This window comes from Stigmatopora argus, chromosome 13, assembly GCF_051989625.1.
Source record: "Stigmatopora argus isolate UIUO_Sarg chromosome 13, RoL_Sarg_1.0, whole genome shotgun sequence".
Lineage (NCBI taxonomy): Eukaryota > Metazoa > Chordata > Actinopteri > Syngnathiformes > Syngnathidae > Stigmatopora > Stigmatopora argus.
Genome location: NC_135399.1, coordinates 4766020 through 4781561, shown reverse-complemented (window position 1 = coordinate 4781561; position 15542 = coordinate 4766020). Strand labels below are relative to the sequence as shown.

Here is a 15542-nt window from a genome sequence, read left to right as displayed (position 1 = left end):
TTGAGGCAGATTTCTGATCCTGGCAACAAATCATGGCTGAAATGTGATTGGTTAAATGCTTCAATATGAAAACACACATCTGGAAGCAGTGCAACCAGGGGGAAAAGCAATGAAAGGAAGCTAACAGACCATTTGGAATAATAAGTATTGATGGACAAAATATAATGATTCAGATATTTCTTAGGCCAGCAGAGAAGGCCCTGACGGCCCGCCACTGTATAAATATTATATCTAAAATAGTCCGGCCCACATGTAATCGAAAAAGCACCCTTGGGCTTTTTGTATAAAGTTTCCTACAGTAATTTTTAACGTCCATCAGATGTCAGTATTCTGCGAAGCAGTAGGTCACTGTGTGGAAACGACAAGTGATGCTCACAAACACATCACTAGTAGTGTGTCAATACAATCACTACGGTATACATAAAAAGTTTTAATTAAAAACACAAAAAGCAAACTGAAAACATGAGCCCAAAATCAAAAATTACACACAAAAAAATTAAATGGAACCAAAAGCCGCAAGACGCAGTAAGGCATGGGTTAATGAGACATGGAAAACAGGTGGGTGGCACACTGGGGAGGCGACCACAGGTGAAAGCAATGGACAATCACAACGATAAGTTTCAAGCCATCAATATTTTTTTCATACTAATGTTTATACATAAGAATATTGAGTATTATCTGTTTGTTCACCATTAAAATAAAATTTTAAAAAAACTATTCACATTTGATTTCATATACCGACTGCCAGGTCTATTTACATACAAATCAAATCAGTTTGGATAAATATAAATAGCGAAAAGAACTACTCTAAAATGAACCCAAAGTCAGTTCTTATAGTTAAAAAAGGGAAAAGAATGTAGTTTACAAAGCTAATAGAACATTCTGAAGATTAAATGAAATAAAACAACATTTGACTAGTATTTCTCTTTTTCAAACACAGACATATTCACAGCAGACTAATTTTATCAACATGATTAAAAAATGACACGAGGGTTTCTCGTCATTTTTGCCAATTAATAGATAACATACACACACATTTGTGTCTTTTAAGTCTTATGAATAAATCCTTGGCAACAGACTTAGTATTATTTATTATTAAGTATTTTTAACCAATGTGTTGAACCACAAATTAAGCAAAGAAAGGGCTTTTCACCACTGCGGGTTGTTAAGTGTTCTTTTCAGGTTCCCTTCGGTGAAAATGTTGGAACATTAACTGCGCCTGGAAACCGTTTTTGAATTGTGTAGCTTTTTAATTGGGCTGTTGTAGCAAATCTGTGGCCACAGACTGAGCAGGAAAACATTGTTCTCCAGTGTGGGTTAATAAGTGTTCTTTTAAGCTTCTCCTTTGGGAAAATGTTCGACCACAAACTGAGCAGGAAATTGTTTTTTCACCAGTGTGGGTTCTTATGTGGGTTTTTATCGTTCCTTATCTGTAAATGTTTTACCACAAACTGAACACGAAAATGTTTTTTCACCAGTGTGGGTTCTTATGTGGGCTTTTAAGCTTTCCTTTTGTGTGAATCTTCGACCACAAACTGAGCACAAAAATGGTTTTTCACCTGTATGGATTCTTGTGTGTTTTCCTAAATCTTGCTTTTGAGAAAAGGCTTTACCACAAACTGAACACAAAAAAATGGTTTTTCACCAGTGTGGGTTCTTATGTGGGCTTTTAAGCTTTCCTTTTGTGTGAATCTTCGACCACAAACTCAACACAAAAATGGTTTTTCACCAGTGTGGGTTCTTATGTGGGCTATTAAGCTTTCCTTTTGTATGAATCTTCGATCACAAACTGAACACGAAAATGGTTTTTCACCTGTGTGGATTCTTGTGTGCCTTTTTAAGGTTCTCTTCTTTGTAAATCTTTTACCGCAAACTCAACACGAAAATGGTTTTTCACCTGTGTGGATTATTCCATGACTACTTAAGTTTGTCTTCCGTGTAAATGTCTGACCACAAACTGAACACGAAAATGGTTTTTCACCCGTGTGGGTTCTTGTGTGCCTTTTTAAAGTCCCCTTCCGTGTAAATGTCTGACCACAAACTGAACACGAAAATGTTTTTTCACCTGTGTGGGTTATTCCATGACTAATTAAGCTTGTCTTCCGTGTAAATCTTTTACCGCAAACTGAACACGAAAATTGTTTTTCACCTGTGTGGGTTATTCCATGACTAATTAAGCTTGTCTTCCGTGTAAATCTTTTACCGCAAACTGAACACGAAAATGGTTTTTCACCTGTGTGGGTTATTCCATGACTAATTAAGCTTGTCTTCCGTGTAAATGTCTGACCACAAACTGAACACGAAAATGGTTTTTCACCTGTGTGGGTTATTCCATGACTAATTAAGCTTGTCTTCCATGTAAATGTCTGACCACAAACTGAACACGAAAATGGTTTTTCACCTGTGTGGGTTCTTATGTGGGTTTTTAAGTTTTCCTTGTGTGTGAATCTTCGACCACAAACTGAGCACAAAAATGGTTTTTCACCTGTGTGGATTCTTGTGTGGGTTTTTAACGTTCTCCTTTCTGTAAATGTTTTACCACAAACTGAACACGAAAATGTTTTTTCACCTGTGTGGGTTCTTATGTGGGTTTTTAAGCTTTCCTTGTGTGTGAATCTTCGACCACAAACTGAGCACAAAAATGGTTTTTCACCAGTGTGGGTTCTTGTGTGTATTTTAAATGTTCCCTTGTGTGTAAATGTTTTACCACAAACTGAACATGATAAGGGTTTCTCCCCAGTGTGGCTCCTCATGTGTGTTTTCAAAGAAGACTTTTTCCCAAAAGTTTTCCCACACTGAAAGCATTTGCAGAGTTTGTCGCCACTGGGATTTTTCTTAACATCTTCAACATCATCATCGTCAAAAAGCAAGTCGTTGCCATCTGATAAAGGAGCAATTAAATTTTCTGCTCGCCATCCTTCTGTTGAGCTGCCGCTCAGAAGCTCCGCCCCTCTGTTGGCCACGCCCAGATCATCTTCACTCTTGAAAGGCTCACCAGTTGACCATTTGACACCTTCCTTGGTTTTGATTGAAGGTTGCTCTTCTCTTTTGCACTGTTGAGAGAACTCTGGCTCCTCCTCAACTTCACCTTCAAGGTCAACAGACTCCTGCCCATCAGCACCAAGATCATTTCTGAAACCTGCAAAGACACGAAGATAAATGATTAACCATTTTCCAATTATAAAATGACTAAATTTCTTGTTCACAGAAATGAAACCAAACGGAAGAAGGCGCCATACATTCATTTCGTCACCATTTTGCCGTTTAATATACCCAGATATATTGAATGATTTTTTTCTTTTTTGAGCCTCCCGTTTGTGCGCCATTTAATATACCCCTGCCATTTAATATACCCGGTATATTAAACGGCAACTCAGCTTTTTTGGCAAGATTTGTATGGTGTTCATGGGGGCATAATTATAGATACTTAAGTTCATTAAAATTCCAAGTCAGACTTTATGCAGCAGTAAGTAGTAGTTACTAGTCGGACAAAGACTCCGAATCGCTGTCAGCAACAGACTTCTCTTCAATGACGACTTCATCTTCATCCTAACTTTCAGCTTCCTCCCCAAGTCCTAAATTTGGCAAGGGATCTTTGGTTTTCTTTTTCTGCTCCAGCAAAGCTTTCAAGCCGGAGTTCAGTTCAGCGTTGCAGTGAGCTTCCCCTTTCTCCTTGATGCTACAACATTCAAATGCTTTGCGGAATTTGGTTGCATCCAGCATTTACGTGCTGTGGGACACAAACTGTACTACCTGATCCCAGCCTGGTCGCCTCCTAATTCCTTTCTGTGTGAATTCCTTCTTTCCATTCTCGAACCAGTCCTCCCACAAAACGTTGATGCACCCCGTCACGGCATAAAGAGTGCGTAGTGGATCGTACCTTCCCGTTTGTGCGCTATTTAATATACCCCTGCCGTTTAATATACCGGGGTATATTAAATAGGGGGTATATTAAACAGCAAAATACGGTACCACTGTAATTGTGATGGTGTGATGGTGTGGTGGTGTGATGGTGTGATGGTGGTGAGGGTGACAACAACAATAACAACAACAACAACAATAATAATCGGACATAGGCTTTGTCATCATCATTGACTCGACAAAAGCCTAATTGTCATCATACCCAGCTGCGTATGACGAAATTGGTAGTGCTTCTCCATAAGGTGCGTTTTCCCGGCAAAAGACCCAAATAAGTGAAAATAATTTCAGACTCGTAATTTGGAATTCTGCCGTAATGGATACATCACATCACCCCCCGAACGGATCACTTACCTCTCACTGTCTCTCACTTACCTTCAGTCAGCCAGTAGGAGGCAGATCACCGCCCAACGTCTTTTCATGTTACCTCACCCTGAAGTTATTATACAGAAGGGATTGTGTGTCGTGTTACCGCAAATTTAGAGTCCTGATGGATGTGGGTAAAAAACTGTCCTTAAGCCTATTTGTCCGTACTTTGTGAGACCTATAGCGTCTGCCAGAGGGCAGCAGCTGGAACAGGTTGTGACCAGGGTGGTATGGGTCCCCGACAATATTCCTGGCTCTGCTGAGGAAACGAGGGCTGGCAATGTCTTCCAGTGAGGGCAGAGAGCAGCCGACGATCTTCTGGGCAGTGTTAATCACTCTCTGCATGGCCTTTTTTTCTGCTGCCGTGCCACCAGCGTACCACACTGTGATGCAGTATGCCAGGATGCTCTCCACAATGGCTCTATAGAAGGTTACCAGAAGCTTACTGTCCAAGTTGTTCCTCCTGAGTACCCTGAGGAAATGGAGTCGTTTCTGGGCCTTCTTCACTACTGCCATGGTGTTTGTACACCAGGAGAGCTTATCCGTGACGTAGACCCCCAGGAATTTAACGGACTGGACCCTGTCTACACATACTCCATTTATGAGGAGTGAGGCCAGATCTGTGCTGTTTGCGAAAGTCCAGGATTATTTCTTTAGATTTTGTGGTGTTCTGTGTGAGATTGTTCACCGAGCACCACAAAGACAGTTTGTTGACCTCATCTCTGTCGCCCGACTCATCCCCCCCTGAGATGAGTCCGACCACAGTGGTGTCATCGGCAAATTTGATGATGGAGTTAGACTGGTGGGTCGGTGTACGGTCGTATGTGTACAGGGAGTACAGAAGAGGACTCAGTACACAGCCTTGAGGGGAGCCGGTGCTCAGTGTAATGGAGGAAGAGAGGTGGGGACCAAGTCTGTCAGTTTGTGGTCGGTTGGTTAAGAAGTTCTTTATCCAGCAGCAGATGGGAGAGGATAGTCCAAGGTGGGAGAGTTTGTCAGTCAGAATGTCTGGTATTATAGTGTTGAAGGCTGGGCTATTTGCTCAGAATTTTCCTCATATCTCAAATTTCTCGTATGTTGGAACACTTTTATGTCAAGGTATTACTGTATAAGAAAATTGAGTGTCGTTGAAGATTTTATTTACTTCACAATTTATCCGAAATAGTGGAGCCTAAATTAGTAAATTACAAAGTAAATAATCAATAATGTGATGTAAATAATATGGAAAATATGTCTTCACAGTTAAAGACATGCCTAAGAAATTTGAAAAATTGCTGTTTTTGTCTATTGAATTTGCTAGCAAATTCAATAAGAATATTGAGTGTTATTCAAACATGATACATTTTAAAGAAAATAATTTATATATTGAATCTAGGATCTGTATCTTTTATATATTAATTTGTCCAATTGTTCAAAATAATGTATTCATTTTCCTCTTAGTTTTAAATCTTAGCAAATAACGCTTCTCTTTTTTGTCACCTTTGAATTTGGAAGGCTGCTTTTGTCAACAAAAAGCACCCAAAAAGCATTTTTCACCAAAAAGAGAGCTTTATTGGAACTACCAAAAAGATGACATGTTAAATCAGTTTAAAACGTGATTCATCTTATAATATGACAAAAGTATAAGGACATTGTTCTACTTATTTATTATTTACTTATTTACCTTAGCAAACAGCTAAGGTAAAAAAAAAAAAAAAACATAGAATTCAGTTTTGTGTAAAGTTACATTAAACGTATGTTTGAGTGTGTCTGTATATATTAATCCAAGTTAATTTAAATTTGTTTGTTCTGTTACAAGCATCAGAGAGACGGTTCGCAGAAAGCAGTATCAACAAAAAGACCAATATGACTTCTCAGCAGAGGATCGCACTTTCAACAAGAACGAACTTGCAGCAGCAGTAGGAGGTAGTGTGACATGCTAGATGTTTGATTTATTAACGATTGCATGTTGAGAATGTACAAGTTTGGATTGGATGTGTGTATCGGTGTTCAATTGTTGATCCTTTGATCCATATGACAAGTGTGTGGCATGTTAAAGAATATCGGCATTCGATTATTGTTGTCTTAGCACATAGTTTGAGGCACGGGGGATTTGGAATTTTTACAGTAAAAAGTTGGATTGAGGAAACAACAACGTCTCACTGTTGTAATTATTCCCCCCTGTGTTTCAAGATTAAATGCAGGGTGTAACATTTTGGCGGAACCGCTGGGATTGCTGCTCAGATGTCCAGTGTCCATGACCTGCTCACTGAATTCTGAGCCAGCTAAATCCCCCCAAACACTACAAACCAGGCAAATGGTAGTGAGAGGAGGTGTTGCTGTTTAAGAAGAACTGGAAGTTGGCGGTTGAGTACTTGTCATCTGAGGCCAATAAGAGATCATCAGAGGGACAGTAAAGACGTGCCAGTTCAGAGTTCACTCCTGTACAGTCAACAGAGCTCCTAGCGTCAACAAAATGGAGCAGTTACTCGAAGAGGTCGTAGGAACATTGAACAACCTGACGGAAAATAACCTACTGGAAATATGTGATTTTCTTAACATATTAAGAAGTGTTAAACGGAAATCGCGTCTATCATTGGTGGCTCACATTGTGAAGTACCTAGAAAAGAAGAACTAGAGGAACTGCAGGATGAAGGCATGTCTGAATTGTTGAAACTGAAGGATAAAATATCAGATATGAAGCATGAAGTCAAAAGAGATAAATACAAAAAACAAGGATCAAGATTGGAAGAGACTCCAATAACTTTGCCCCAGCTACCAGATGCTGCGGACCCTCGAGCGGGGGGGTGTCTCCCCAGCCAAGCTCATACTGCCGCAAGGACTTCAAAATTGCCGGCCAAATAGGTGAACCAGGCCAGAGGGACACGCTGACATTCTCCAGCCTCGTTCATCAAATTGAAAATGGACTGAATAGGTGTTACCTAGATGTGGAAATCATTGATGCAGTTATCAGGCCTATCTCCCCCAGTTTGCAGCTACGTAATTACTTGGAAGAAAAACCTAACCTCACTCTTCCCACACTGAAATGCATCCTACGCGCTCATTTTCAGGAGAGGAGTGCTACCGACCTCTATATACAGTTAGCTTCAGAAGTGCAGCATATCAAAGAGACTCCTCAAAGTTTCTTAATGCGAGTCTTAGTTCTTAGGCAGAAGGTACTGTTTGCATCTCGAGAATCAGAATCAGGAATCCAGTACAACCAAAGTTTAGTCCAGCGTATGTGCTTGCACACAATACTCACTGGTCTCCAGAGTGACAGTGTTAGAGTAGATATGCAGCCTCTCTTGCTGAACTGTAAGACTTCAGATGAGCTTTTGCTAGAGCGGTTAAATGTAGCCTGTGCTAATGAAACGGAAAGGAGAAATAAAAAGAAGTTTAGTACCCCACAGGCAGCGACACATGTTAGCAAGGTGCACTCAGAAGAACTACGACCTACCAATTGCCCTGGAGAAGAAAAACCAAGTGTCCCGTGAGGTACGAGCGGGGTTGACTGAACTTAAGACAAGTGTTGCTTCTCTTATAGATCTCAATGTAGAAATAGCTCAGATCAAAGAGACACTACAGCAGGCTATGTTTCAGCCTCAGTCCTACCTCCCACCTTCAGTTAGAAGACCAGTTAGGGAGCCCCAGCCACCTTCTGCAAAACAAAATTACTACAGCAAGCCCCCAGCACCCCCCTGGAACACTAGCCGCCCTGCTTATGTCCCAAGAAGGTGTTTTGCTTGACAGTAGGGAGGGCGAGATGTGAAGTGCACACATTGTTATCGGTGTGGGAGTGGAGAACATTTCCAAGCTGGATGTAAAATCCGAGGAGGCAGACCACTAAAAGAAGAGACTATAGAAGAGCTAACTCAGGAAAGGGAAGGTGTGGTTCGTGTGCTTTGTGGCACATCCAGTCCACTGGCCATCGTCAATCCTCCCAGCATGCAACAGCAGCAGGTGGGAACTCAGCAACACCTATTGGTGGAACTTGCCGATTCAAAGACAAAGATCAGACGACTTAGAGAAGAGCTAGAAAAGAGGAATGAACAACTGCTGGACAACAGACACAAGCAGGAAAACATGGAGGGAGAAATAAAGAGGCTCCAGCAGGAGAATTTGAAGCTGCTCGTAGACGCCCATGCAGCCCGCGCCTATCGCGATGAACTGGATGCGCTGAGAGAACGCGCAATCAAAGCTGACAAGCTGGAGAGTGAGGTGGCACGCTGCAGGGAGCAAATGCACAAGATGTAGTTATACAAGGCCAAAGTGGAGAAAGGGAGACGAGGGATGGAGGAGGCGTACACCATTGCCACCGTGAGTGTACGAAAAGCTGCAGAACGAGGTAAAAAGCACTATGATACCAAAGTGAGGAGCTCCGTGCTACAACCAGGAGAGCGCATCCTGATTAAAAACCTGACAGCAGAAGGAGGAAAAATTGACAAGAGTATGGAGAGAAATAAACAGCAGCCGGTATCTCATCTTCAAGGGACAGACAAAGACAGTGGTAACGAAGATGACTTTCACTACGAGCCCCTCCAGGTGCTAAGTGAGAGAGATGCCCAAGGGATGGAGTCTGAGCACAGGCCACTGCCAGCGGATCAGAGACTTGAAGTGAAGGGCCCTGCTTCCAGACCAGTACAAGCAGAAGATGACTATCAGCTGGAGCACCTGCTTGGTGAGGGAACAAATCTGTCTGTTGAAGATCCTCGTGATGATCATTTATCAGAGACCTCTCCGCCAACCGCTGTGAATGAACCTGAGCCGTTGACTTATGAACAGCCAAGAAGGAAGAGACATCCACCACGACGAACGACTTATGATCAGCTTGGTGTCCCCTCCTGTTACAGTACTCAGTCACCACATCAGCTGCTACCTGCTTACCCTGCACCAGGAGTGGTTCCTTGGTTAGTACACCTGGAGCCATATTACATTCAACCACCCCTTATGTATGGACTCCAACAGGCTTGAGCCTACAAGGGTGACATGTATTATGCGGGCATGGACTGTTACGGACTGTGATTACAGTTTCCATCCAGTGAACGTGGACCGTACGAGTTGTGGATTATATTTGAACTGTGGCCCTTGCCGTCTGGAGTTTTCATAAGTATCAGCTCACAGAAGAGGATGTGAAGTGACAAGTTCGCTAGACTGTTCAGCATAACAACCAACAAGGGGAAGATATTTGGAATATACTGATGTCGGGACGACATTTGTTTTTGTGGGGGAGAGTGTGACATGCTAGAGTGTTTGATTAATTAACGATTGCATGTTGAGAATGTACACGTTTGGATTGGATGTGTGTATCGGTGTTCGATTGTTGATCCTTTGATCCATATGACAAGTGTGTGGCATGTTAAAGAATATCGCATTCGATTATTGATGTCTTAGCACATAGTTTGAGGCACGGGGGATTTGGAATCTTTACAGTAAAAAGTTGGATTGAGGAAACAACAACGTCTCACTGTTGTAATTATTCCCCCGTGTTTCAAGATTAAATGCAGGGTGTAACAGTAACACATGGATTCCTGGACAAGTGGTTAAACAAACAGGACCTGTGTCGTACCAAGTCAAAGAAAGAGACTCTGACACTGTGCATCGGCGTCATGGAGATCAGCTGCGTGCCAGAGCTCAACCTGCAATGACTGAAATAGACACAGAGACATCTGAACCTGATGCACACTCTGAACATAATAAACTGAACACACCTACGTCTGAACCTGATGCACACTATGAAGTGAACACACCCAAGGTCACTGGGGATGTACCATTGTATCCATCGGTTCCATTTGACCCGCCTTTACTGAGACACTCAGACTGTGTGCGTAAAAAACCAAGCAGATATCTTGAAAAGCTAAGTAAATGATACATGCTGCTGTTCATACTTGTTGTTTTCATACTTGTTTTTTTTTGTAAAAAAAAAAAAAAAAACTTTGTTATGAGGGAAACGGGTGATTTTGAAAAAATACTGCTTTAAATTTAAGAGGGGGTGATGTGGTGTACAGACGCTCCCCTACTTACGAACATTCGAGTTGCGAACAACCGTACATACGAACATGTCTGCGAATATGGCATATGTCGAAAAATGTTCGGAAAGAGATGCTGTAAGTTAGATTTTGAATTGAGCGCCTTTTTCCGAGTTGTGCTTCTTTCCGCCGCTAATACCGACGCTTGGCGCTGTGAGAGGGAGGAGGCTCAGCAACGTGTCGAGGAGGAGGAGGAAAAAACGCCTGTCCCCATGAAGAAATTCAAGACAAAACTCATCGCACTCTTCGAGCAGCAAGACCCAAATATTGAATGTTGCACAAAGGTTGCAAATCATTTGAATGATGCCATACAGTGCTACCTCATCATTTATGATGAAAAAAAGAAGAAAACTGTGCAATCGTCGTTAGATCGCTTCTTTCGGCCAGTTTCTAGTAAATCCTCCAAGGAAGATACTCATCAACCCTCATCTTCTTCTCCTCGACCCTCAACTTCTTCCTACAGTGACGTTACGGAGGAGGAAGTAACTTTTAAAACCCATTCCAGCGACGACGAAGACCCTCTCATGAAATAAAATCCTCTTCTTCTTCCTCCTCCTCCTCCTCCTCCTCCATCATCTCCTTAAGCATCGAGTACATCTTCCAAAAGTAAGTTAAACTTCATTTTATTTATCTTATTACGTACATGTACATACTGTGTGTTACTTATACAAGCCTTAAACATACTTATATAAACCTTCAATATACTTATATAGGCCTTAAACATAACTTATAATACAAAATATAGCACTGAAGCAACTTACGATCAAATTAACCTTACGAACAATCGCTCGGAACGTAACTCGTTCGTAAGTAGGGGAACGTCTGTATGCCAACCTATTACGCGCATGCGTACTTTGGTGTCTGTATTGTTGCACACTTGGTTCTAAGTAAAAGACGTAAACGGATGACTGTGTCGTGGCTAACATCTTCAATACAGTACAGGCACGTTCAAAAAAGTAATTGCAGAGGCTAAATACTAAACCAAAAAAATAAAGCACGATAAATAGCCCCTCTGCATTGAGCAATTTACCCATACAGAATGATGAATTTAATATTGAACTTGATGCGTTCAATGTTTAAGTTCAAAAATTTGAATTTTTGCAGTTAACGACTGTGCGTTTAGCACAACGCGATATGCCAAATGTTGTTTTCGACTTGACGAAACGAAATTATAGATATCAGTCGGTTAAATGCGAAGCAAAATTGCCGTTAGGTGAAATGGCAGTTTTTTTTAAATAAAAAAAAGAAGAGCTGCCTGCAAACATCAATATTAGCCGTCAAAAAATGTCGCAAATGAAATAAAAACGTCTCGATGACTTTGCACGAAGCATAACGACAACGACCGACCAAACAAGTTTAGTAAAAGCTTTTAGCCTCCTTTACAATCTTAACAGACTTTATTTGATAAGTTTCAGTCACGTTTTTTCATCACACGCATTCCAAAATTAAATAAACGACAACAGACGGGCAGGACTCTTTCATTCGGTCGGTGGCTAAACTAATTCAAAGTTGAATCCAACTTACCTCTAAGCATTTTCAGTGTTTCCAAAAAGTTGAGATGGCAGAAAAGTTTGTACAAGTGAGTCTTGTGTCTCCAGATTGATCGAAGACGTCCAACTGCAGCATCTGACTGAATGCCATCCTCTGGTTGCTCCATATTTGCTTTGGTGACATCAAAGAGCAAAGAGCTCCTGGTGACATCAAAGAGCAAAGCGCTCCTGGTGACGTCACGCTCTATGATCTACATTTGGACCGTGGCCCCGCCTCTTGCGGACCGCCAGATATGATGGTGGCAGTGGCGGTCCGTGCATTTTCGCGTAGCGCCTTCAACGGGTAAAATCCACTTCCTATCAGCATTTAATGATTAAATACAAATACGGGAGCTTTACAGACATTACAACCGGGCCGGGGGGTGATTTTACCGGGAAAAGACAGCGATGAACGTCAATGGCGTACCGGCAAAAATTGCCCGAAAATGGGGTAAAATCCAGCCGAAAACAGCATTTATTGATTAAATACAAATACTGCAGCTTTTTAGACATCCGTACCGGGCCTGGAGTATCATTTCCCTGGGAAAAAGACAGCGATGAACGTCGATACGTCCATATACGTCCATACGCGAAACGGCAAAAATTGCACTAAAATGGGGTAAAATCCACTTCCTCGCAGCATTTAGTGATTAAATACAAACACTGGAGCTTTTCAGATATCAGAACTTGGCCCATTATTGAAATATTATTTAGGAATATAGCCATATTTTACTCACCAAAAATCATTTTTAACTGGACACAATATCCATCCTACTTTCTCTCTTCCTTCTTTTCTATCGCCATCAAAGCTAATGCTGAAAGTCGAGCCTATCCTGTCGTATTTCTGGCATAGTCCGAAAATGGCTTTAAATCAACACAACAATATATTTGCGTGTGCAGTTCGCTCCAAATACAGTTTGGTAGCTATGGCTAATCACCAGCCAATCATAGTTGGTGAAAGCGATGACGTATCCCTACGCCTAGGACAAGGCAATGACGTATCCCTACGCCTGGGACAATGCATTGTGGTGTTGCCAACTCGAAATCTGATTGGTTAAAGCAAGTCTTATCGACGCTTGATTAATGCAGCAGAGCCCGCAGAACTGATTGTGAAGGCCTTGAGGCAGATTTCTGACCCTGGCAACAAATAATGGCTGAAATGTGATTGGTTAAATGCTTCAATATGAAAACACATCTGGAAGCAGTGCAACCAGGGGGAAAGGCAATGAAAGGAAGCTAACAGACAATTTGGAATTATTTACTAAGTATTGATGGACAAAATATAATATGTGATTCAGATATTTCTTAGGCCAGCAGAGAAAGCCTTGAAGGCCCTGACGGCCCGCCACTGGATGGTGGCAATTTAAGCCGCTTGTTTCTCTCCCAAATTCCATTAATTGTTTTTAATTAGTCTCATTTATTAATTCATTTTCATTAAGATTTAAGTGCCAGTGGCCTGTAAAATGATGCAGACCGAGCAGGTGGAAGTGGGTTTGCAACACAAACATTACATTGAAATATCTTTTTGGTCTTTATAATAATTATTATACTAATAACAATAATCTGCTTAACATATGATGACCACAACACCCTCAACAAAACTGGTGGGAAAGTAACTATAAAAGCAAAACAGTTTCAGCATGGAACTGAATTGGACACTTATCGATGTCAATGGCAGACAATAAATTAAATACCATCAACTATTTAAAGCAAGTTTACCATTTTATTGGAGCTGTAACATAAGTAAATTTCTGTTTTTAATCATTAAAATGCCTTTTCTCTTTCATCTCATCACATCACAGACAGAGCTTCATCAAGATCTTTGGTTGTGGTCCAATTTATAGCTTGGGTGTGCTGGTCCACGACTTGCGCAGGTTGGTCGGTGGGGGCTCGGTCTGAGCCCGCGGCGTCCATTCTGGCTGGATCGTGCTGTTACGTACGGGGATGTAGGACCCCAAAGCAGGTGAGGGTGCGAGTTGGGTTCTTTCAAATCTTTATTTCGATCGTCCGCGAGGCGGGCGAGCACAAGAGGGGACGGCGGAGGCGGGTCGTTAGCCATAGCGGGAAGGTCGGTTGCCGTGGAGTCCATGTGGCGTGTTCAGGGTCGAAGGCGAAGTCGTTGTCCGTGGTCCGCGATCCGTGGTCGTGGTCCGTGGTCCGTGGTCCGTGATCCGTGATCCGTGGTCGTTGTCCGTGGTCCGTGATCCGTGATCCGTGATCCGTGGTCCGTGGTCCGTGGTCCGTGGTCCGTGGTCCGTGGTCCGTGGTCCGTGGTCCGTGGTCCGTGATCCGTGGTCCGTGGTCCGTGGTCCGTGGTCCGTGGTCCGTGGTCCGTGGTCCGTGGTCCGTGGTCCGTGGTCCGTGATCCGTGATCCGTGATCCGTGATCCGTGGTCGTGGGGGCAGAGCATGGCCGGAATCCTGGGAGCAAACAAGAGGTCGAATATCAATAAGACAGGCAAGGAAAACCACAAGAGTGTACCTCACAGTAAACTGTTTAGACGATCCAGCAGCATGGACATGTTCCTGGTGGCTTTAAATACTCCTTGTAGGCTAATGACTAAACACCAGGCAGCACTTGAGTCATTAGAGGCTGGACCTGTGATCAGGTGACAGGTGCAACCAGCCACCAGTCTAGTCTGGGGCCTGACACACTAGCTGGCCAAACATGAGGACGCAGTAAATGAGATAAAGCGGCTGGTCTCCAACACACCTGTTCTCAGACCTGTCTATGGCGTCACAAAACCTGTCACCATCCAGAGTGATGCCAGCATGAATGGGCTTGGATGCTGCTTGCTGCAAGGCGGACAGCCGGTGGCTTTCGCCTCGAGAGCCCTAAGACAAACTGAACAAAATTATGCTCAAATCGAGAAAGAGTGTCTGAGCATACTATGAAGACCCGAATAATAGTAGGCACTGGAATAATAGTAGGGAGTGGAAAATTCCAAATGAATTAATAATAGTAGGCACCGGAATAATAGTAGGCAGTGGAAAATTCCAAAAATAATGAATATTAGTAGGCACGAGATAATTAGTGTCTAAACAGAACTGCTAATATTGTCATGCTTTAAGCATGACATGCGCACACGCATTCCCCTTTCACACGAAACAGGAAATGATTAAATCATTTCCTGTTTCGTTATTTAAGCAGCTATGAGTCATAGCGCTTGGGTCCGAATACATTCACGGTCGCGTCACGACAACGCGGCGCGACCATAACACTTTTACGTGCACCCTATGTGAGTAAATATGTTCCGCGTTGCATTTGTAAGGTTTTCTATTGCTTAATACGGGGAATTCCAATCATTAATACGGGGAGGAATTGGCCCAGGTTGACAGGTATGACATTGTAATTATGTATATTGCAACTCTACCAGTGGCAATTGCACGTTCTTACTAGTACTAGTACGTTAGTAAAAACAGCACGTGTGCTTTACACGTAGAAAGTTAATGACATAGAACAATGTTGCTGCTGTACGGACTTAATTGAGGCAAAAATTTATAATCGTAGGCACCCGAATAAGAATCGTAGGCATGCGAAAATTTGAGTTGAAAAAATAATCGTAGGCATACGATTATTCGGGTCTTCATAGTAGTTTTTGCGTGCCAAAGATTCCACCAGTACTTATATGGCAGAGAAATGGTCACAGCAGAAACGGACCACAAACCGCTGATCACCATATTCAAGAAGCCTCTCCTGAGTTTGCCAAAACATCTCCAAGGAA

General features: G+C 42.4%; 1 protein-coding gene across 1 annotated transcript; it reads right to left on the bottom strand.

The window, feature by feature from the left end:
• Positions 1-474: 474 nt before the first annotated feature.
• LOC144087206 (uncharacterized) lies at positions 475-13907 on the bottom strand. Its single transcript, XM_077617573.1, has 3 exons — positions 13759-13907; positions 11814-11980; positions 475-3139 (listed from the first exon to the last, which is right to left on the bottom strand). Exons 1-3 carry the CDS (start codon positions 13905-13907, stop codon positions 1875-1877), a joined length of 1581 nt encoding a protein of 526 aa, XP_077473699.1. The 3' UTR covers positions 475-1874.
• Positions 13908-15542: the final 1635 nt, after the last annotated feature.

Bases quoted from the DNA above. Each gene is read 5' to 3' on its own strand.
- LOC144087206 (XM_077617573.1), bottom strand. From the start codon at position 13,907: ATGGACTCCACGGCAACCGACCTTCCCGCTATGGCTAACGACCCGCCT. The intron at 11,981-13,758 runs GTACGTAACAGC...TGATGTCACCAG, and splicing joins CTTTGGGGTCCTACATCCCC to GAGCTCTTTGCTCTTTGATG. The intron at 3,140-11,813 runs GTAAGTTGGATT...GTGTCTTTGCAG, and splicing joins AACACTGAAAATGCTTAGAG to GTTTCAGAAATGATCTTGGT.